The sequence below is a fragment of the Trichechus manatus genome, unplaced genomic scaffold, assembly GCF_000243295.1.
Source record: "Trichechus manatus latirostris isolate Lorelei unplaced genomic scaffold, TriManLat1.0 scaffold00220, whole genome shotgun sequence".
Classification (NCBI taxonomy): Eukaryota; Metazoa; Chordata; class Mammalia; order Sirenia; family Trichechidae; genus Trichechus; species Trichechus manatus.
This window is the reverse complement of record NW_004444156.1, coordinates 2227651-2250426: the sequence shown is the minus strand read 5'-3', so window position 1 is coordinate 2250426 and position 22776 is coordinate 2227651. Positions and strand designations below refer to the sequence as shown.

Here is a 22776-nt window from a genome sequence, read left to right as displayed (position 1 = left end):
GACCCCTGTCACACCCCCATATATCAAAACAAAGCAAAACAAGAAAATCAGAACAAAACAAACATAATAAATAAATATATATAAATAAAAGAACATCTTAATGCCTCAGAGACAGCAGACAATAACAAATCATATGAAGAAACAGGATCAGATGGTTCAAATGAGTGAGCAAAATAAAGGGAAAGAAATCCTTCCTGAGGAAGAAATGATAATAGGCCTACCTGAGAAGGAATTCAAAAGACTTATATTTAGGAACCTCAAAGAGATCAAGGCAAACACAGAAAAAATCCTGAAGAATTCAGGAAAATAATACAAGAAAAAAAAAAATGACAGCCTCAGTAGGCAATTAGAAACCACACAAATGCAACAATTAGAAATTCAGAGGTTTAACAATAAAATATCAGAAATAGATAACATAATGGAAGGACACAGAAATAGAATTGAATCAATGGAAGAAAGAATCAGCAAAATAGAGAGCAAATTCCTTGATACTAATTTGTTTGAGGAACAATCAGAAAAAAGAATGAAGAAAAATGAGGAGAACCTAAGAGTTATGTGGGATGCCATCAAGGGAATAATTTACCTGTAACAGGAATTCCAGAAGAGGAGGGGAAAAAAAAGTACTGAGAGAATTTCTGAAGATATGTTGGCAGAAAACTTCCCAAATATCATGAAAGACAAAAAGGTTTCCATACAAGAAGCCCAAACAAACCACATACAGGATAGACCTCAAAAGAAATTCACCAAGACATACTATAATTAAACTTCCCAAAACCAAAGACGAAGAAAGAATTCTGAAAGAAGCTCATGAAAAATGAAATACCACTAACAAAGGGGCACCAATAAGATTAAGCCTGATTTCTTGTCAGAAATCATGCAGGCAAGAAAGCAATGGGATGATGTATATAAAATCCTGAAAGAAAATAATTGCCAACCAAGAATCTATATCCAGCAAAATTGTCTTTCAAAAATGATGGCAAAACTGAGACAAGCAGATAATCAGAAAATAAGAGAATTTGTGAAAACCAGACCAGCCTTGCCTTACAAGAAATATTAAAGGGAGTCCTTCAGGTAGAGAACCAAAGACATCAGATAGCAACCTGAGATAAAGACACACGACAGCATCCCGGATACCAAGCCAGATAAAGATTTCACAAAAGTAAAATAAAGCTACAAAACTGACTACAGGGAACCAGATGTGTTAAGTTGTAAACAATGACAACTTCAACACAAAAAAGTGGGAATAAAGGTGTAGATACAGAACTTTCATATGGAGCAGCAGTTAAGGTGATTTCAAGATATAACAGACTGTTTTAAATTTAAGAGGATAAAGGTAAACTTCGGGGTATCGACAAAGAAAATTAATAAATCTACTCACCAAAATGAAGAAAAGAAAAAAGACTTAGTAAACACAAAAACAACAACAGTAAATGATAGGAAAAGAAAATCCATATATAAAAAGAACTCAGCACAGAAAATGAAGAGGAACAAAGAAACTGTTAACATCACAAAGCAAAGGATATCAAATGAGGGCAATGAATTCATACCTATTGTTAATCACACTGGATGTAAATGGATTAAATGCACCAGTCAAGAAACAGAGAGTGGCAGAATGGATTTAAAAAAACATGACCCATCAATATGTCGCCTACAAGAGACACACCTTAGACACAAAGACATAAATAAGTTAAAAACAAAAGGATGGAAAAAATATACCAAGCAAACAGTAACCAAAAGAGAGCAAGAGTGGCAATAATAATTTTGGAAAAAATACACTTTAAGTCAAAATCCATTATAAGAGACAAAGAAGGACATTATATAGTGATTAAAGAGTCAGTCCACCAAGAAGACATAACAATGATAAATATTTATACACACAATAACAGAGCTCCAAAATGCATAAGACAAACTCTAACAGAATTGAAAAGAAAAATAGACAGTTCTACAATAATAGTAGGAGACTTTAACACACCACTTTCGACAATGGATAGAACAACTAGAAAGAAACTCAGTTAAGATACAGAAGATCTAAACAACATGATCAACCACCTCAATCTCACAGACACACAGAACACACCACCCAACAGCAGCATAGTAGGCTTTCTTCTCCAACGCACACGGCTCATTCTCCAGAATAGACCATATTGTAGGCCACAAAGCAAGCTTCCATAAATTCAAAACATCTACATAATAGAAAGCATCTGCTCTGACCATAGTGCTATAAACTAGAAATCAATAACAGAAAGAACAAGAAAAAATTAAATACATGCAGACTGAATAACACCTTACTTAAAAATTACTGTGTAATAGAAGAAATTAAAAATGAAATTTAAAAATTCTTATACTCAAACAAGAATGAAAACACAACATACCAAAACCAGTGCTCAGAGAAGTATTTATAGCAACAAATGCATACATGAAAAAAGAAGAACGGGCCAAAATCAATAGCTTAGCCCTACAACTCAAACACATGGAAAAGGAGCAGCAAAAGAAGTCCATAGTCACCGGAAGAAAGTAAACAATAAAGATCAGAGCAGAAATCAATTAAATAGAAAGAATCAACAAGACTAGAAGTTGGCTCTTTGAGAGGATCAATGAAATTAACAAACCACTGGCCAAATTGACAAAAAAAATGAGAAGATGCAAATAATCAAAATAAGAAATGAGATGGGTGACATTACAAAAGAACAAACCAAGATAAAAAGGATCATAATAGAATATTACGAAAAATTGTACTCTAACATATTTGAAAACCTAGAACAAATAGACAAATTTCTAGAAACACAGTACCTACCTAAACTAATGCAAGCAGGCAGAAAACCTGAACAGACACATAACAAAAGAAGAAATTGAAGAGGCCATTAAAAAAAAAAAAACTCCCAACAACAAGAAAGCCCCAACCCAGATGGCTTCACTGGAGAGTTCTATCAAACATCCAGAGAAGAGTTGACATCAATTCTACTTAACCTATTCCAGAACAAAAAAAGGAAGGAATACTTCCTAATTCATTCTATGAAGCCAGCATAACCCTGATACCAAAGCCAGACAAAGACACCACAAAAAAAGAAAATTACAGACCAATATCCCTCAAGAATAGAGATGAAAAAATTCTCAACAAAATTCTAGCCAACAGACTTCAACAGCATATCAAGAAAATACTACATCACGATCAGCTGGGATTCATACCTGGGATGCAAGGGTGGTTCAGCATTAGAAAATCAATCAAGGTAATCTACCACGTAAATTAAACAAAGGAAAAGAATCATGTGATCATCTCAATGCAGAAAAGGCATTCAATAAAATCCAACACGGTTTCCTGATAAAAACTCTCAACAAAATAGGAATAGAAGGGAAGTTTCTCAACATAATTTAGGGCATATATGCAAAACCAACAGATGACATTATCCTCAATAGAGATAGATTGAAAGCATTCCCCTTTAGAAAGAGAATGAGACAAGGATGCCCATTATCACCACTCTTACTCAATATTGTAATTGAAGTTCTAGACAGAGCACTAAGGCAAGAAAGGGAAACAAAGAGTATCTGTCATGGATTGAACTGTGTCCTTCAAAAACATGTGTCAATTTGGCTAGGTCATGATTCCCAGTATTGTGTGGTTGTCCTCCATATTGTGATCTGATGTAATTATCCTCCATTTGATGATGTGTTGTAAATTGTAACCTCTATATGTTAATGAGGCAGAATTACTGTGGGGTGTATCTTGAGTCACAGCCTTACAAGAGGGCGTGACTCAAGTCACCACCCTTACTCAAGTTGCACCCTTGCTTGCGTCATACCTTTTATCTTACAAGAGATAAAAGGAGAGAGAAGCGAGCAGAGAGGAGAAGGACTTCATTACTACAAAGAAAGAAGTGCAGGGAGCAGAGTGCATCCTTTGGACCAGGGTTCCTTGTGCCGAGAACCTCCTAGAGCCAGAGGAACATTGACGCCAAGACACATGGAGCTCTCCAAGGAACACTGGGCACACAGATGTTGAAAGGAGACAAAAACCTTCCCTCAGAGCTGACAGAGAGAGAAAGTCTTCCCCTAGAGCTGGCACCCTGAATTCAGACTTCTAGCCTCCTAAACCGTGAAAAAATAAACTTCTGTTTGTTAAAACCATCCACTTGCGGTATTTCTGTTATAGCAGCACCAGATAACTAAGTCAGAATCCAATTTGGTAAGGAAGAAGTAAAACTATCCCTATTTGCAGAGGACATGACCCTATACATAGAAAATCCCAGACATTCCACAAGAAAGTTACTGGAACTAATAGAAGGGCTCATCAAAGTGGCAAGATACAAGATCAATATATAAAAATCAGTTGGGTTCCTGTACACTAACAAGGAGAAATCCGAAAAGGAAATCAAGAAAACAATACCATTTACAACAACCTCCAAAAGGACACAATACCTAGGAATAAATCCAAATAGGGATGTAAAAGATTTATACAAGGAAAACTACAAAATGCTATTGCAAGAAACCAAAAGAGACCTACATAAATGGAAAAATATTCCATGCTCATGGATTGGAAGACTTAACATTGTGAAAATGTCAATACTGCCCAAAGCGATCAATAGATACAGTGCAATCCCGATCCAAATCCCAACAACATTCTTTAACAAAATGGAAATGTTTGGTAACGAGACAGTTGATAAGTGAAGAGTGAGTGTACACATTTTCTGCATTAGTCATGCTGGTTTTCCATCTCCCCACAATGAGCCTGCCCCATGTCTGCTGCTGAGCCACTGCATTTTTGGTCCACTCTCCGGCATTCTCTTTGCTTTCTCCAATATCTGTTTAAATTTAATCCTACTTTCATTGCCCAGATCCTATCACCTTTTTATCTAAAACTTACTTCTGCCTTCTTTGACCTCTCATCTGAGCTTGGATTGTATTTGTAGTCTCTACCTCAAAGGACTCAAGCATAAAAATGATTGTGAGGATGGTGCAGGACCGGGCAGTGTTTCATTCTGTCGCTATGAGTCGGAGTCAAGTCAACAGCACCTAACAACAACAACAACCTCCAAGTTATTATAATGATACAATGTCTTCTAGTATTTCTCATACTTATGCATTTGTATTTTCTCCCCAGCCAGATTATAATCTCCTTGAGGTTGAGACAATGTCTTTAATTTCCTCCTTCTAATTACTCCCTCTCTTGACAATTACTGGTGATTGGAATGTAAAAGTTGGAAACAAAGAGGAAGGATCAGTAGTTGGAAAATATGGCCTTGGTGATAGAAATGACACTGGAAATTGCATGATAGAATTTTCCAAGACCAAGGACCTATTCGCTGGAAGTATCTTTTTTCAACAGCATAAATGGCAACTATACATGTGAACCTCACCAGACGGAATACACAGGAATCGAATTGACTACATCTGTGGAAACAGATGATGGAAAAGCTCGATATCATCAGTCAGAACAAGCCAGGGGCCAAAAGTGGAACAGATCATCAGTTGCTCACATGCAAGTTCAAGGTGAAGTTGAAGAAAATTAGAGCAAGTCCATGAGAGACAAAGTACGACCTTGAGTATATCCCACTTGAATTTAGAGACCATCTCAAGAATAGATTTGACACATTGAACACTAATGACTGAAGACCAGAGGAGTTGTGGGATGACATCATGGACATCATACATGAAGAAAGCAAGAGGTCATTAAAAAGACAGGAAAGAAAGAAAAGACCAAAATGGATGTCAGAAGAGGCTGAAACTTGCTCTTGAACATAGAGTAGTTAATGTGAATGGAAGAAATGATGAAGTAAAAGAGCTGAACAGAAGAGTTCAAAGGGCAGCTCGGGAAGACAAAGTAAAGTATTATAATGACACGTGCAAAGACCTGGAGTTAGAAAACCAAAAGGGAAGAGCACGCTCGGCATTTCTCAACCTGAAAAAACTGAAGAAAAAAATTCAAGTCTCGAGTTGCAATAGTAAAGGATTCTATTGACAAAATATTGAACGACGCAGGAAGCATCAAAAGAAGATGGAAGGAATACATACAGTCACTGTACCATAAGAACTGGTCAATGTTCAACCATTTCAGGAGGTAGTATATGATAAGAATCGATGGTATTGAAGGAAGAAGTCCAAGCTGCTTTGAAGGCATTGGTGAAAAACAATGCTCCAGGAACTGACGGAATACCAGTTAAGATGTTTCAGCAAACGGATGTAAATGCTGGAAGTGCTCATTTGTCTATGCCAAGAAATTTGGAAGACAGCTACCTGGCCAACCAGCTGAAAGAGATCCATATTTGTGCCCATTTCAAAGAAATGTGATCCAACCCAATGAGGAAGTTATCAATGTCATTAATATCACACACAAGTAAAATTTTGCTGAAGATACTTCAAAAATGGTTGCAGCAGTACATAGACAGGGAACTGCCAGCGAGTCAAGCCAGATTCACAAGAGGACTTGGAGTGAGGGATATCATTGCCGATGTCAGATGGGTCTTGGCTGAAAGCAGAGAATACCAGAAAGATGTTTACCTGTTTTTTATTGACAGTACAATGGCATTCGACTGTGTAGACCATAACAAATTATGGATAACGTTGCAAAGGATGGAAATTCCAGAACACTTAATTGTGCTCCTGTGAAACCATTTCTTCCATTCGTTTTAGCTACATAGACCAAGAGGCAGTAGTTTGAACAGAACAAGGGGATACTGTGTGGTTTAAAATCAGAAAAGTTGTACAGCAGGGTTGCATCCTTTCACCGTACTTATTCAGTCTGAATGCTGAGCAAATAATCAGAGAAGCTGGACTATATGAAGAGGAATTCATTAACAACCTGCAATATGCAGATGACACTACTTTGCTTGCTGAAAGCAAAGAGGACTTGAAGCACTTACCAATGAAGATCAAAGACCACAGCCTTCAAAACGGATTGCACCTCAACATAAAGAAAAAACAAACCTTCACAACTGGACCAATAAGCAACATCATGATTAATGGAGAAAAGAGTAAAGTTGTCAAGGATTTCATTTTACTTGGATCCACAATCAATGCCCATGGAAGCAGCAGTCCAGAAATCATATGAAGTATTGCATTGCTAAATCTGCTGCAAATGACCTCTTTAAAGGGTTAAAAAGCAAAGAGGTCACTTTGGAGACTAAGGTGCGCCTGACCCAAGCCATGGTATATTCAATCATCTCATATGCATGTGACAGCTGGACAACGACTAAGGAAGACAGAAGAAGAATCGACGCCTTGAATTATGGTGTTGGTGAACAATATTGAGTATACCATGGACTGCCAGAAGAATGAACAAATCTGTCTTAGAAGAATAGCCAGAATGCTCCTTAGAAGCAAGGATGGCAAGACTTCATCTTACATACTTTGGACATGTTATCAGTAGGGATCAGTCCCTGGAGAAGGATGTCGTACTTGGTAGAGGGTCAGCGAAAAAGAGGAAGACCCTCAACGAGATGGAGTGACACAGTGGCTACAACAATGGGCTCATTGCTGTACAGAGTTGCTGTGATTTATACTTAGGGTTGCTGTGAGTTGGAACCAATTCGACGTCTCCTAACAACAACAACTTGATATCCTATTTATTTTCCCGCTCCTGCATTCTAACTATTTCTATTTTTTTCATTTTTGTTATATATGTTCTTATAAGCCATCCCCAAACCTTTGCAGAATAAAATAGCATTACTTCTGTATCTCTCACAATACTTATCATTGGGTTAACAAGACATACAGTGTGTTCTACACTTAATAAATACATATTTTATTTTGAAATATAGTAGGGCATGCGTGTATGAATTTCAGGCAAATTAAAAATATATTTCAGCCCTTTAAGGATCTGAATCTAATTGGAATCATTGACGTCTTTCTCCCCCTCTGATTAAGCTGTGCTGTTCTTCATTATGTCCTAGTACCTTGACAAAGACTTGGTGCAACTACAACTCACGAGAGAGAACAGGTATCTGCCCCCACCCCACCCGCACACTCAGTGGCTTTTCAGATGGGAATTTAACCCTATGGGGCAGTTCTACTCTGTCCTATAGGGTCACTATGAGTCATAATCGACTCGACGGCAATGGGTTTGGTTTTTGGATTTAGTGGAGGATAAACTGTTTCTAGATGAGTACATTTATTTATGGAATATTCTACCAGATTCCGAGCTCCATTATCCACGAAAGAGGGAGTATATGTGGTGGGGGAAAGGGTAGGGCAGAGATGGAGACACAGAGACAGAGAGAGAGAGAGTGAGCGAGTGAGAGAGAGAAGAAAGAAATGGGAGAAATAATCCAAAAGGTTAAGATTTTTTGTTTGTTTTTTTAAGGAGGAAAGAAAAAAAATGCATTCTCTGTCATAAGACATAGTTCAGAATCAAAGGCTAAGATTCTGAGTTAAAAATGTTTGAGACTTTTCTTCATGCCTAAGCCACTGGGTGAATTTAGATGTTGAGCTTTGCTCATGCGAAGCACTGCTTTTGCTATACCCTCTTCTTGAAAGCTTCACTCACTTTAGTTTTATTATAGAGGCTGACTGATAATATGCCAATCCCACACATCTGTCTCAGTGGGTAAATAAATCACAGGAAAGAAACATTTCAGCTTCAAGGGTAGAAATTCAAGCCCGGCATTGATTTCTGCAACCATCACCACATCACAGGAATCCCACAATTGCTATTCAGTAGAACAAGCAGTGCCGACTATATGTGGAGACTGCTCTATTGCATGGTGGCCAGAGCAAGAGCGAGAGACAGGCAGTTGGTCTTACCTCCTCATATCTCCCTCGATCTCTGGAATGCAGAAATGATCTCTCACTCCTGACCTTAGACTCCTGTCCTTCCAAGTTTCTATTTTGTGTGAATGTGGCTGCCTGGGTGCCATGGGGGCCAACAGAACTTCTGAGGTACCTTTAAGCACTATGTCTCCAATCATTCTCTGATGTCCGTCTTTATTTACTGTACACGGGGAGTTTCAACAACCAAGGTGGTCTCATTCGATATGAAATGGTTTAAAACCAGAAGTTGTTTTGCACAAAAATCGCACAAGATTTGATGGTGCGGTCATCTGGTATCTTCTTAAAACATAAAAAGGATTTTATTTTGCCCACAGAATCCCCCCCCAAAACCAGGATTCTCAATCAGAATCAGTTTTTAACAGAAGTTCTCACTAAACCTTGGTAAGAAAGGAAAAAAGAAGCAGAAGTTACAAATTGAGACCGCAGGGAATGGCTGAATTAACTGGTATTAAAGAGGGAGTTGGCGGCAAGGCATCTGTCTTTACTTTGTTTTTGCCTTTAGGGATCTTATTGAATGTGCTTTTGTGGTGTAATTTATAAGGAAATTGGTTTTACTCAAAAGGACGTTTTTGCTTTATGTCTTGTAGCATCCTTGAGTGCTTAAAAAAAGGAGAAGGTAATTCCATTAAGCTTTCAATTTTCATTGGCAAAAGAAATGAACTAGATGTGATTGGAAAGATAAGGCACTGCCCTTCACTTGAACTGACCTTGCTCCAGGGGTCGGGGAATGAGAAGCATGGCCTTTGTTCCAGAAGCATCATTTCATGTTCTAATTAGAGGGGTAGAATTCCTTTTTTTTTTTAAACCCCAAACCTCAATCTGCTAAGAAATGTTCAAAATTAAGTTCACAGTAGGGAGATCATCTGATTATCATCCTAGCAGCTTTGGGAGTCATGTGTTCATTCTGGTGATGCTTAGTGGACTAAAGCATGGTGAATGTTAAAATTAAGACATGCACAGAAGAGACAAGACTGGAGGTTAGGGCAATTATAGATCTCCGTTTCCATAGATGTTCACAGTCCATGCAACCAAAGGCTTCAGTAGAAACCCCCAGCTCTCTTCTTGACTCTAATCTCTTACTTCATCTATTTTTTTTGGGGGAGGGGACAAATTATTCATAATTAAAGAAATAATCTCTTCTGTTCAAAGTTAAAACGTTTTTCTATATCTGGGAGGTTTTCTGCCATAGTTGTCAAGTTCTATGATCCTTAAGGAAACCCTGGTGCATAGTGGTTAAGTGCTACAAATGCTAACCGAAAGGTCGGCAGTTCGAATCTACCAGGTGCTCCTTGGAAACTCTATGAGTCTATTCTACCCTGTCCTGTAGGGTCACTATGAGTCGGAATCGACTCGATGGCAATGGGTTGTTTTATGATTCTTACGTTAGAAGTTGGTATCTCCAAATAAGAAGCTGGCTACAGCATAGCAATGCCATGTTGTTTTCGTGTTTTTCCCATTTTTTGGTGATCATTTAAGAGTAGATTTTTATTCTCTAGGGCTGTACATTCCAATACAGTAGCCACTAGCCAGCCACATGTGGCTTTTGGACTTAAATTTGATTAAAATGAAATCAAATTTAAAATTCAGTTCCTCAGTCACAGTAGCCACATGGGCTCAATAGCTACATCTGGCTAGTGGCTACCATATTGGACAGTATATATATAAAGCATTCCCATCACTTTCCAGAGCAGAAGTTCTATTGAGCAGCATTGTTCCAGAATATAAATATTTGATGGTTTATTTCTCTCTTATGCTCATATTTATATATTCAAAATGCCCAAAAATTCATACAGCAATTCAAATGTAATTTTTTAACTGCCATTAGACTGTTAGCTATCAATTGGGTCATGTGATTTAATGACCAGCTGGGTGTGGCAGACTGACCTCCTTCAATAGCAAGTCTATCAGAGACTCTACCTTCAAAAATAATTGAATTACTCCAAAGGTAAACTCGAGAATCTGCAGAAAGAGCTGGAGAAAGTCTGTAGCCATAGTCCCAGCAAGGACCTTAGGAATTTCACATCTTCCGTGCTCAAACACTTGCTTTCTGCTTTGTGTGGGAGGTCTTGTTTTTTTCTACTCACCCTCTTGTTTACAGCAGCTCTATTGAGGGGTTGTAGCATTAAATCTAAAGACTGCTTTAATCTGCATGAATCAACAGGAGAGGGTGAGGTCTATGAGCCCATACTTGCCAAGCAGATAACCCTTGTTTTTGCTCTTTCATCTTCAAACACCTGGATGATGAGTTACCCGTTGAATATCAGAGTCTATTTCCATGAGATGATTAGGTAGTATGCTTGACAAAACGGCTAGCAACTCCTCTGGCACTTTCCATACCAGGAGACACAGGAGTGACTTCAGCAGAAGCCTTGCCTTGTTTCACATGTTCTCAGGCGAGATTATAGTCTGGATAGCTGTACCATCAGATTTATCTTTGACTGATACTTTTCCTTAATTTTGCACCATGGAAGGAGTCTCCTAGGGGATCTGCACCTTGTGATTACCTGCAGAGGCCCCAGCAGGAACTTATTATGGATCTATACATGTATTGTCTTATTTTGTAGGGTTTTTTTTTCATAGGTTTCATTGTACGATAGGACAAGTCAGTTAATTCTCAATTGCTCAAAGTAATGACGGATGAGTAAAAGTCAATCCTTTGTGAAAAATCAGCCTCAGGGTTATCTTGTAAAAGGTAATGTGCTCTGTACATTCATAAAAGGAGTGGAAATGTGGGATGGCTCTTCTAAATGGTATTTTTTTTTTTTGTCTGCTTTTGAATTCAGTAATCATTAATTAGAAAGTGGGTATCCTTTGCTTTCTAACTTAATTTCAAAGATCTCATCTTTCTAAAAATTATTTTTTATTCAAATTTTTTTTATGTTGGTGAGAATATACACAGCCAAAGATACACCATTTCAACATGTACAATTCATTGACATTGGTTACTTTAAGTTGTGCTACCATTCTTGCTATCTTTTTCCTCATTATTTCACCACCATTATCTTAAACTCACTGCCCCCTAAGCTTCCCATCTAACCTTTCGAGTTGCCATTTTCAACTTGATCTCACAGATAATTCTTTCAAAGAGCACAATATTCAAAGCAGATGGACTTTACTAATTAAAATAAGCTATTTTTTTGGTACAAAGAAGACTTCAGGGGATAGTTTTGGTTTAAGGTTTAAAATTTAAAGATTACCTAAGGGCAATAGTTTCAGTGGCTCATCCAGCCTCAATGGCTACAGAAACTAAAAATTATTTTTGATGTTTGTCTCCTCCATTTTTTACTCCCTCTCTTCCGAATAAATGGCTTCCCCAGAAGGCCAGGGGCTTTAATTTTCTCTTTTTCTGATGGGAGTCTCTCACTTTCATCAAGTAAGTTAGCCTCAGGTCCTATCTTCGATGGTGTAGGCAACCATCATTTGTTTCTTGTACAGGTAGGCCCCGACTTACGACATACTCCAGTTACAACAAACCACACTTACGATCGTCCACTGTTTTTTTTTTGTACATCTCATCGTTAGTAATAAGTACTACACACAATGTTGCAGTGCAAAATTTGCTTTTATCACTCTCATGCCAACTCCCAAAGACAAATAAAGATCAGATTTATAAAGATTCTGATAATAAAAGGCAATAATAATTAAAAGTAAAAAATAAGGGAAGTATTCAACTTACATCAGAACTGACTTATGACAAAGTTGTGGGAACGGAATCCCGTCATAAGTCAGGGAATACCTGTATATCCTTCCAGAGATATTGTATTTATTCATATGCAGGATTATAGGTGTATTTTATATACTTTCCCCTACTTTTCACTAAATGGTAGCATACTCTTTTTTGTTTAACTATATATCTCAGCGGAGTCGCTGGGTAGTACAAACAGTTACCGTGCTCTGCCTCAGCTGCTAACAGAATGTTTGGTGGTTCAAGTCCACCCAAAAGCTTCTTGTAAGAAAGACCTGGTGATCTATTCCCAAAACATGTCACTGAAAACCCTATGGAGCACTCTGACACACATGGGGTGGCCATGAGTTGGAATTGACTCGACGGCAACTGGTTTATAGATCTCAGAGATGGTTCCATATCCCTTGTGAAGAGCTTCCTCATTCTTTTCATGGCTAGTATTTGTTGTTAGTTGCCATCAAGTTGATTCCAACTCATGCGGACCCCATGTGTGCAGAGTAGAACTGCTCCATGGGGTTTTCAAGGCTGCGATCTTTCAGAAGCAGATTGCCAGGCCTGTCTTCTGAGGTGCCTCTGGGTGGGTTTAAACTGCCAACTAGTAGTCGAGTGCTTAACCATTTGTGACACCAGGGACTCTTCGTTAATAATTAGTAACAAAGGCTTACTATAATTTAACCAGTCCCCTACTGATGGACATTTAGGTTGTTTCCAATATTTTGATACATAAACAATACTGCAATGAATATTACTGTCATTTTGTACTTGATGAATATGTGTATCTGGAAGATAAATTCTTAGAAGATGGAAAGGGTAAATACATTTGCGATTTTATTTCTCTATTTCTCTCCCTAAAAGTTTTAACACCCCGGACTCTCTGTTAGCCCAAAACTAAAACCATTCCCAAGGCCAACTCTTCAGACAAAGATTAGACTGGACTATGGGACATAAAATGATACTCATGAAGAGTGTGCTTCTTAGCTCAAGTAGATACATGAGACTAAATGGGCAGCTCCTGCCTGGAGAAGAGATGAGAAGGCACAGAGGGTCGGGAGCTGGTTGAATGGACATGGGAAATCCGGGGTGGAAAGTAGGAGTGTGCTGTTACAGTATAAGGAGAGCAACTAGGGTCACATAACCATGTGTGTATAAATTTTTGTATGAGAAACTAATCTGAATTGTAAACCTTCACTTAAAGCACAATAAAAAAAATTAGGAAAACTTTTTAAAAAAATTGTAACAAATTACACTCTCTCCAGCAAAATATTAAGTGCTCCTCATTTTGCCAAGAGTGATTTCAAGTTTTTTTAATTTTCCAGTCTCAGAGATGAAAAATATTTCAGTTGTTAATGTGCATTTTTCAACTATTAGGAATGAGATGAAACATCTTTTAGTATTGTCTGAATTTTCTTTTGATGAAGTATTGGTTTGGTTTATATTGGTATCAGTAAGGCTGGTTTTGGATAAGAGACTACACCACCATAGCGTAAACTGAAGGGGTTTATTCTCACATACATGATATTTGGAGATGAGTAGTTCAGGCTGGTATGAAGACTTAAGCTTATCAGGGTCTCAGGTTCCTCCTTCCCTTCCCCTCCACCATATTAGAACATGGCTGTTAGTCATCCAGTGCTGCTCGAACAGAAATACCACAAGTGGATGGCTTTAACCAAGAGAAATTTATTTCTTCACAGTAAAGTAGGCTAAAAGTCCAGATTCAGGGCATCAGCTCCAGGGGAAAGCTTTCTCTTTGTTGGCCTTCTCATCAATCCTCCCCAGAACTAGGAGCTTCTCTGCGCAGGGACCCCAGGTCCAAAGGACAGGCTCTGCTCCTGGCACTGCCTTCTTGGTGGTATGGGGGTCCCCCTGTCTTTCTGCTCACCTCTCTTTTATATCTCAAGAGATTGCCTCAAGACACAATCCAATCTTGTAGATTGAGTCCTGCCTCACTGACACAACTGCTGCCCATCATTAATATCATTAACATCATAGAGGCAGGATTTACAACACTTGGGAAAATCACACAACACCAGAATCATGGCCCAGCCAAACATACATTTTTTTTTGGGGGGGGGGGACATAATTCAATCTATGACAATGGCTTCCATCTTACAGGTCACTTTATGATTCAAGACAGTGCCAGAGTACCAGCCACGCTGTCTACACGCAGACTGGAAGGGTGAAAAGCAGAATGGCCAGAGGGTATGGGCCTCCTCTCTTTTACGAAGACTTACCAAAAACTTCCTTTAACACTTTCAAGAATATCTCAGCAGGAACTTAGTAACATGGCTGCTCCTAACCTTAAGAGACTGGAAAATGCAGCTTTTTAACTCAGCACACTGTCCAGGAATCAGTTAATGAGGGAGATGAAGAAAATGGATATTGCAATGAATCCTTGGCCGATGCTACTTTTTTGTTCTTATCCTTATTGATTTGTAGAAACTCTTTATATACAAAGGACATTATCTGTCTGCCATAGAAGTTACAAGTTATTTTTTCTGTTACTTTCTTTTGACTTTATGGTATTTTTATCAGATACTTTTCTATAGTTGAATTTATTGTTTTCTTTTAATGGCTTCCGAGTTTTGCGTTATACTTAGGAGGGTCTTCTCACTCACTAGTCTCTCATGGTTTCTTCTAGTACTTTTATGAGAATTCAGGCCTTGAAAGATTCAGCTCCAAGGTCAAAAACCTCTTGGAACCACATCTGTTATCTAAGTTGTAAGGAATAGCAAACGGCAGCTGGCTCACTGATGACGAGCAGGATAATTCTATTATCTTGGAGACTTAACAGTATCATTAAAGTGGTCTGACCCTGTAATAACAGTATTGAATGCTGGTTCGAAGACTAATGTCAATGGCAGGTCCTTCAGCATGGTCACTGGGAGTCTAAATCACTGCAGAACAATAAGAATTTGCAATCAATGTTTTTGAAATGGAAGTCTAAATAGCGAAGTCAGAAAGTTATTAATAAGAAACAAAAGACAAAAAAAAAGTTCATTTGTATGAGAGAGAGGGCACTTTAAAACTATCAACATTCACACTGGCTGATTACCACTCAAGCAGCTCCTTCCTGCCTCTGGTGATAATTACTATCAAGAAGTGGAGCAAAGTCTGCCAGCATACCCATCACAGCCTGGAGTTCACAGGAATTAATAAAGGTTACTCCCCTTGCTAAGTCTAGACATTCGCTAATCTCTTCTGTAAACATTCTCCCGTTTATTCTGGTATGTCAGCAAATTCTTTTTTTGGGGGGGAAGGAAGGAATACTTTCAATAGGATGATACTTTGATAAGTACATAATTTAATTGGCTCAAAATACATTTAAATAAATTTCACATGGAGTCACAAAATTAGCTTTCCAACTTAGTCTAACATCTATTAAAAGCAGCTTCCAAACTTGAATTCTAATGTCATTTATAGTTCTGGATTGAAATACTCACCTGAAGGTACAAAAACACCATCCTATTAGCACAGTGTACGGCCATACCACCCTGAACACACCTGATCTCTTCTGATCTGGGAAGCTAAGCAGGGTCAGGCCTGGTTAGTACTTGGATGGAAGACCATCTGGGAATATCAGGTGCTGAAGTCTACAGGGTCGCTATGAGTTGGCATCAACTCGACAGCAATGGGTTTGGTGTTTTGGTTGGTAGGTTTTGGAAACCCTGGTGGCATAGTGGTTAGGAGCTATGGCTGCTAACCAAAAGGTCACCAGTCTGAGTCCACCAGGCACTCCTTAGAAACTCTATGGGGCTGTTCTACCCTGCCCTATACGGTCACTATGAGTTGGACTCAACGGCAATGTTTTTTTTTTTTTTAAATCACAGGAATAGAAAAATAAATACATAGCAGTTGGAGACATCACCTTCAATTTGTTCCTTCTATATCCAATTAGAGCCAGTAAAAATACTATATGAATATACTCCAAGTGAGTGCGATGAAATATTTGAAACCTGAGGTGAACAGCACTCTTCAAAAAAAAGGACATTATCTCCTTTGATCCCCATCTTCCCTCAGCGGGACAGACAGGGCAATAACAGGTGGAAACTAAGTAATAACTGACTTGCCCAGGGGTTATGAAGATAGTTCTTGACAGAACTAGGACAAAGCCTAGAATTCTTGATTGTTTAAAAATTCTGATAAGCAATTTGACAGTAACCAAAAGTTAAACTGGAAAACTTTTTTTTTTTTAAACACAACTTACAAGTTCCTTTTTTAAGTGAAGATTTGTTGGCATTTCATGGAAGCATTATAATCATGGTAAGTCTAAAGATTATGTTCCCGAGCCTTGAGGAGATCTGGGGGTTATCCCGTGACCTCTGTTTAGCCATACAGGGGATACCAAATGGAGGTCCGGTACTCCCTCTCTGGCTAAAATGTAATCTCTAACCAACACCAGGCTATTTTTGTAAATCTGAAGTGTTATACAGTACCCCGTGAGACCCCACAAACTTTAAAAAAAAGACTTTGAGATTCTTGGGGAGCTAGGCAAATAAAGTCTGTTAGTTGTAAAGGTAAAATGCATCATAACCACCAACTTGATTCTTGTAGACATCTTCTGTCTGAGGTATATGAAAAGAATTCTTTTCACAGAAACGAATAACATAACAAAATAGAAACTAATTCAAATGTCCCCAAGCTTTTTTTTTTAAAGCAAAATTTTAAGGACTGACACAAGAGACTTAGGTTGAACATCAAATTTTAATCTTGAACCTTTTATCCAGTCTTCAAATTATTAACATGAAAAGGCATGATAAATTGCAATTTTATCACCGTATCGCTGTGTAACAAGCCCTTGTTACAAAATCTCCATCTACTGTCTCCAAAAAACCAATAGAAAACCCACACGTTGTATCACCTAATGATCTATTAACAGATGAAATTTTAACCAACTTTACACCAGAAAACTATTAACAGAGGTACTTCAATCACATAGCTTAAAATATGGAGAAAAGACAGTAAAAAATTATCTTAACCTGTAGTAGTCTTTTTACTTTTTATAAAATACACTAATTTACCAAAATAAAGAATATTATGACACATTGGTGTCAACTTACGCAGATGAAAGCTGATGCCAGCTTTTTCCTAACTAAAGTTTATCCCACCGAACCTTTATATATTACATGAATGTCCCAGTTTTTTTTTTTTTTAATTCAACACACAGGAACATAATGTACAGTGTTTTGTAAAAAAACAAAAACAAAACAAATAGTTTATTTAGGAATGATTTCATTTTCAACCACATAATATCTCTTGTTATGATCATGCAACCTCTTGCTACAGCAAGAAGACTTTTCAGTTTATCTATTTCCCGGTTGTCATTCTTAGAAGTTAAAAAATGAAAAGGTTTTATCTTATTTTTTTTCCCCCATGAGAATACTGTGGCAACGATCTCGTTCAACTACCAGGCTGTTTTCCCTCCTTTTGTTTTTAGGACTACCCAAACCCACAGCTGCGTGGCACCACAAGGGAAGTGGCAGACGAGGCCAATGACATCAAAGAATGGATATAAAAAGATATGCTCAGCTGGATCCTGCCACAATTGTAAGTTGTGGGCACATTCATTCTCCATGCTGCAAGCATACAGTCACAGGAGCAGTGTCCCGGATACACTCATCCTTGATGTCAGCTGAGAGGATATAAAAGCCCATTTTCGCTAATGACTTGTGTCATGGCCAATGGATGCCTCAAACCAGAGAGGGGCGAGCGCCCTCAGAAACCAAGGCCCACAGTGTTTGGGGTAGGGAAGACCATACTGTTTACTTTACACCTCCTGTACTGGTTAATTCTGAGCGTAAGCTAACCTCAACAGGGAACTGCAAAGAGGTATCCACACCATGCGAGTCCACCTTACCGTCAGAATCCAGGAATACACGCAAGATGGCGGAAAAGAATCACAATGGATGAATGTAAACTTTTCACAGTGTTTCTCACAGCCTTGGACTTTAACAAGAGTGCATCACTTACCACCACTATCTCACGAAAGTTTTATTGTGTCCAGGCATGCAGGTCGCTTGGGGTAAAATGGGAGATAACATTTCATAGCCGTTCTCAGACAAGTGAGCACAACTTCCATTTTCCCTCATTTCCAACCGATGAATTGCGCTGCTTCTGTTATAAAACTAAATATATTTCTGAGTATTTTTATTCAAGGGTTGAGCTTTATTTAGTTGTCTTTGTCACTTCACTGATTTCATTCTTTGAAAATTAAAAATTCACAAAATTAAATCGAGGACTAAATCTTACGGGGCGATTCCTGACTAAACCAGAAAGACAGGGAACCACTAACTTCTCTTCTCTCAAGTTTCTGTCTCCCCATCCTAGGCTCTTACTGATACCGATTCAGTTGTACGTCTTGGTTTCCCAGGAATATTACATTTCTTGGAGTATGTTTATTATTTAGAGAGGAAAACCAAACTGGAGCACTGGCATTTCTGTCGTAAAGAAGCAAAATACAACACTGGGAGCGGGGCGTGGGCAGTGGGGTGGGGTGTGTGTAACGCATTCTATGCAAAAAGAATCTCTTGCTCTCAACAGGAGAGAATCCAGCTTCTCCTTAGCTATCATTTCATAAATTAATAATTTCTTAAAATCATAATCTGAAGAATTTATCTATTACAAGAAAAATTCAAGTGTAAAAAAGGAAATAAATTAGTTATGCATTGTAAACAATTGTCCATTCTATGTATCTTTAAGACGACAACAACAAAGGCTTCTCTGTATAGTAAATCGGATAGTACAAGGTACACCTCCCACATTAGAATCCAGAGTGATGAGACCCACCCAAATACCTTCTTCGCCGTTCCCTGGTGTAACTGGGGGCGGGGGGGGCACTGAGTCACACACCAATCTTTTGTTCATCTCCCGATCACCTGCAAGTCCACAACTGTGCTCTTTCCATGAAACGGGTTTGTGCTATTTTGTTACGTGATGTGATTTTATGCCTTCTCGGTGTTAGTCCCCTCAGATGTTTTCCACAAAGCTTCCTGGGAAAAGGCCAGTTTTCCCGTTACGTTGTAATGTGCCCTTGAACCAGCCATCCTCTCGTTTTTTGTGAACAAACACAATATCTCCTTCTTTAAGTTCAAGTTCTGCCTCACTCTGAGGAGGATAGGAAACCACCACCCTGTGCCTACAAAAGAGAGAAATACTTTAGTGGAGGCTATTGAAGAAGTGATAAAAATGCCGTACTATTAGTTTGCACAAGGCTTAAACATGAACACAAGAAGTAGCATGAAATTGTTTAGAATGTTTGCAAAACAACTCGAAAAACATCCACCCTCTGTTTGGTAGAGACTTGGTATTAACAAGGACAGAGTCCAGATATGGCCAGCAGTCCACTACTGATGACCTAGGCTGCTTGGTTTGAGTGACCTTTACAGGAAGAGCCATTCTTGTCCCCTCCCAGTGTTTGTTCGTTGGCCACACAGAAGGAAAGCTTTGTTCCATTTCCCAAGAGGAGAATCATCTCTCTCCAAGAAGAGAGGTGTGGATTTATTTGATTGATGAAATTGGGAGAAGTAGCTGAGAAGGTGGGTACACCCTCTCTGAAATACTAGCCTACAAGTTGAGTGGGCTCTGCTCTGCCCTGCTTCCACACTATAAGCACTGAGGGGTCAGGGGTCAGGGGTCAGGCCTGCCTTCTAAGATAGGTCTAGAAATCCGTCTCTCTGGGGCCTCTACATTAGGACTTGACATGGGTGAGGCAGCATTCTGGAAAAAGTTCATCTGCCCTACATACGCAAATTTTCTCTCAGGAGGGTTGTTCCAAGGTCTAAGAGACTGTGGCACAATTCCATCCAGTACCACCAGTAATGAGGGTGACATTCTCATCTCCACTCATCTGACATCTTTGTCTGTTTCTCAATTGGTTCTCAACTCAGATATAAGTGAGGAAAGGTGTGATTAATTATCACCTTAAAACTCCAGACACCTTGTTGGTTTTATATTATCTGTCTCCCGGCCTCCATGTTCCTTAGGCAGAATTATGGGTAGCATCCAAGGCAGCCAGAGGGAGGTGACTTATTTGATGCTCCATATCCTTTTATCCTTCTCTATTTTTCCAGTGCTATCACTCTTCTTTGCTCCTCTCTTGCTTTTCCCAACCAGAGGGGGAAAAAAGAGGTGACGGGAAAAGATGGTGTATGGTACCCAACCTCCAAGATGGCCCCTGATGATCTTTGTCTCCTGATAGTCACACATTTATGTAGTCCCCTCCCACAAAGCATAGAGATAACTTGTGTGACCAAAAAAATACGGTGAAAATTACAGTGTGTGACTTCTGAGGCTTGGCCATAAAAGACATCATGTCTTCCACTTTACTTTGTCTTGAATCACTTGTTATGGGGAAAATCAGCCGCCGTGTTGTAAGGACACTCAAGCATCTCTATGCAGAAGACTACATGGTGAGGAACTGAGAATTCTTTCCAAAAGCCAGAACTAACTTGCTAACAGTGATGTGGTGGATCCTCTAGCTTCAGTCAAGCCTTCGGATGACTGCCCCTCAAGCTGACATCTTGACTGTAACCTCAAGGAATACCCTAAGTGAGAACCACTCAGATAAGCTGCTCCAAATTTCCGACCCGCAGATTACGGGATAATACATGTTTATTTTTGTTTTAAATCACTGAGTTTTGGGGGTAATTTGTTACACAGCAATAGAAAACAAATCAACGTGGATATACATCTGTCTCTGATGCTAAATAGTGGGGATTCAGTTTTGGGTGTGTGTGTGTGGGGGGTGGTAAACATAAGGCTCCCTGGTGGTGTAGTGGTTAAAAGCACTCTGCTGCTAACCAAAAGGTCAGCGGTTCAAACATACCAGCCGCTCCATGGAAGAAAATGTGGCAGTCTGTTTCCGTAAAGATTTACAGCTTTAGAAACACTCTGGGCAGTGCTACTCGGTCCTACAGGGTCTCTGAGAGTTGTAATGGACTCGAAGGCAGTGGGTTTTGGGTGGTAAATACATGTAACGAAATATTCACCATTTCAATAATCTCCACATGTTAGTTTAGGGACATGAATTATGGTCATCATGCTGTTCAACACCATCCGTATCCATTCTCCAATTTTTCCATCAATATTCAGTTTTAAAGGTGATTTTGAGTTTCTACTTGTGTTTAGTTCTTAAAGTCAGAAAAGGAGTTTCCAGCCTTTCTCACAGGACCCACCTTGACTGCAGGTAAAGAACATTAAGGCTGACAAAATGATGGGCAGAAAAAAACTCTATAGTAAACTACTCCAAACTTCTGAAGCCCCCTAGAGCCTGGTTCTTTCAGAAAATTGCTAGTTTCACCGATCTCCATTCCATAAAATCCAGAATACACTTACATTAAGAAAGAGCCTCACAAGAGTCCTGGACTATCACTCTATGAAAAATGCATCTTTGCAAAGGCTGAGTGGCTGCCCAAACAATTCCTGCACTTCCTTTGGGCACAGGGACCAAATTACCCTCCAAGATCTGAAGCAAAAGCGCAGCATGGGGACTGCCTTATCATTCCCAAGAAAGGCTCAGTTAATTCACACACGAGTATTTATAGACCTCAAGGCTCAGCGTTCAATCAAGCATGGAATGAGGGAGGAGGTACGGCATTGTGGGAGAAGCCCTGTCTGGGGGTCACCACAGCCTTTGAGGTCGTTTAGAGGTCTAACATCCTGGAATGTCTGTGCTACTCAAAACCTGCAGTAGTTCTCATTAGACAAATACCTGTGGCTCTGCCAAATAACAGGACACAGGGCTTTGGTCTCTACGGAAAGGACCAAAAGGTGGCAGAATGTCAGTCAGAGACAGAGAGAAGGAGAGATTCCTGCAACCACCTTCGTTCTTCTTTCTCCACAGTTACAACTCCTGTCAAGCAGCCTCTATATTTAGAATTGCTTTTCTGCAGTTAACTAAAATTAACAGTCTAGGAAAACGTAGTTTAGGGCCAACATATTCTAGCTACATCATTGTATGTCAGCACAATATTTTAGCCATTTCTGGTTTTCAAGACACAAAATAATAATAGCAGAATTAGAGATTTATAGACATTTAATGAGTGGAATGGAGGTCTAAAGATCAGTTTCTAACTCAACCCCAAATCCTAAATCAAGGAATGAAAAAAACAAAACAACAGCAGTAGCAAAAACTACTTCTAAGATGGTGGGATTATGAATCATCTTTTTTCTTATAATTTCTTCTATTTTCCAAATTCTTTAAAATGGATCTAATTCTTTAAAATCAGAAAAATTTTAAGTTATCCACAAACATTAGTTTGACTTATTTAAAATAAATAATAACTTACGCTTTTCAAGTGCATTATTAAAGTATTACGTGTTCAATGCTGAAACTC

General features: G+C 38.9%; 1 protein-coding gene and 1 pseudogene across 1 annotated transcript in view; one reads left to right on the top strand and one right to left on the bottom strand.

Annotated features, from left to right (window-relative positions):
* Positions 1-15918: 15918 nt before the first annotated feature.
* On the top strand, positions 15919-16037 carry LOC111822863 (uncharacterized; annotated as a pseudogene).
* Positions 16038-19322: 3285 nt separating this feature from the next.
* Positions 19323-22776, bottom strand: part of SH3RF1 (SH3 domain containing ring finger 1) — a 199704-nt gene continuing 196250 nt past the window's right edge. Inside the window, 1 exon segment of the mRNA XM_023742850.1 lies at positions 19323-19577. Within this exon segment, the coding sequence (XP_023598618.1) occupies positions 19409-19577 (169 nt within the window). The 3' untranslated portion in view covers positions 19323-19408.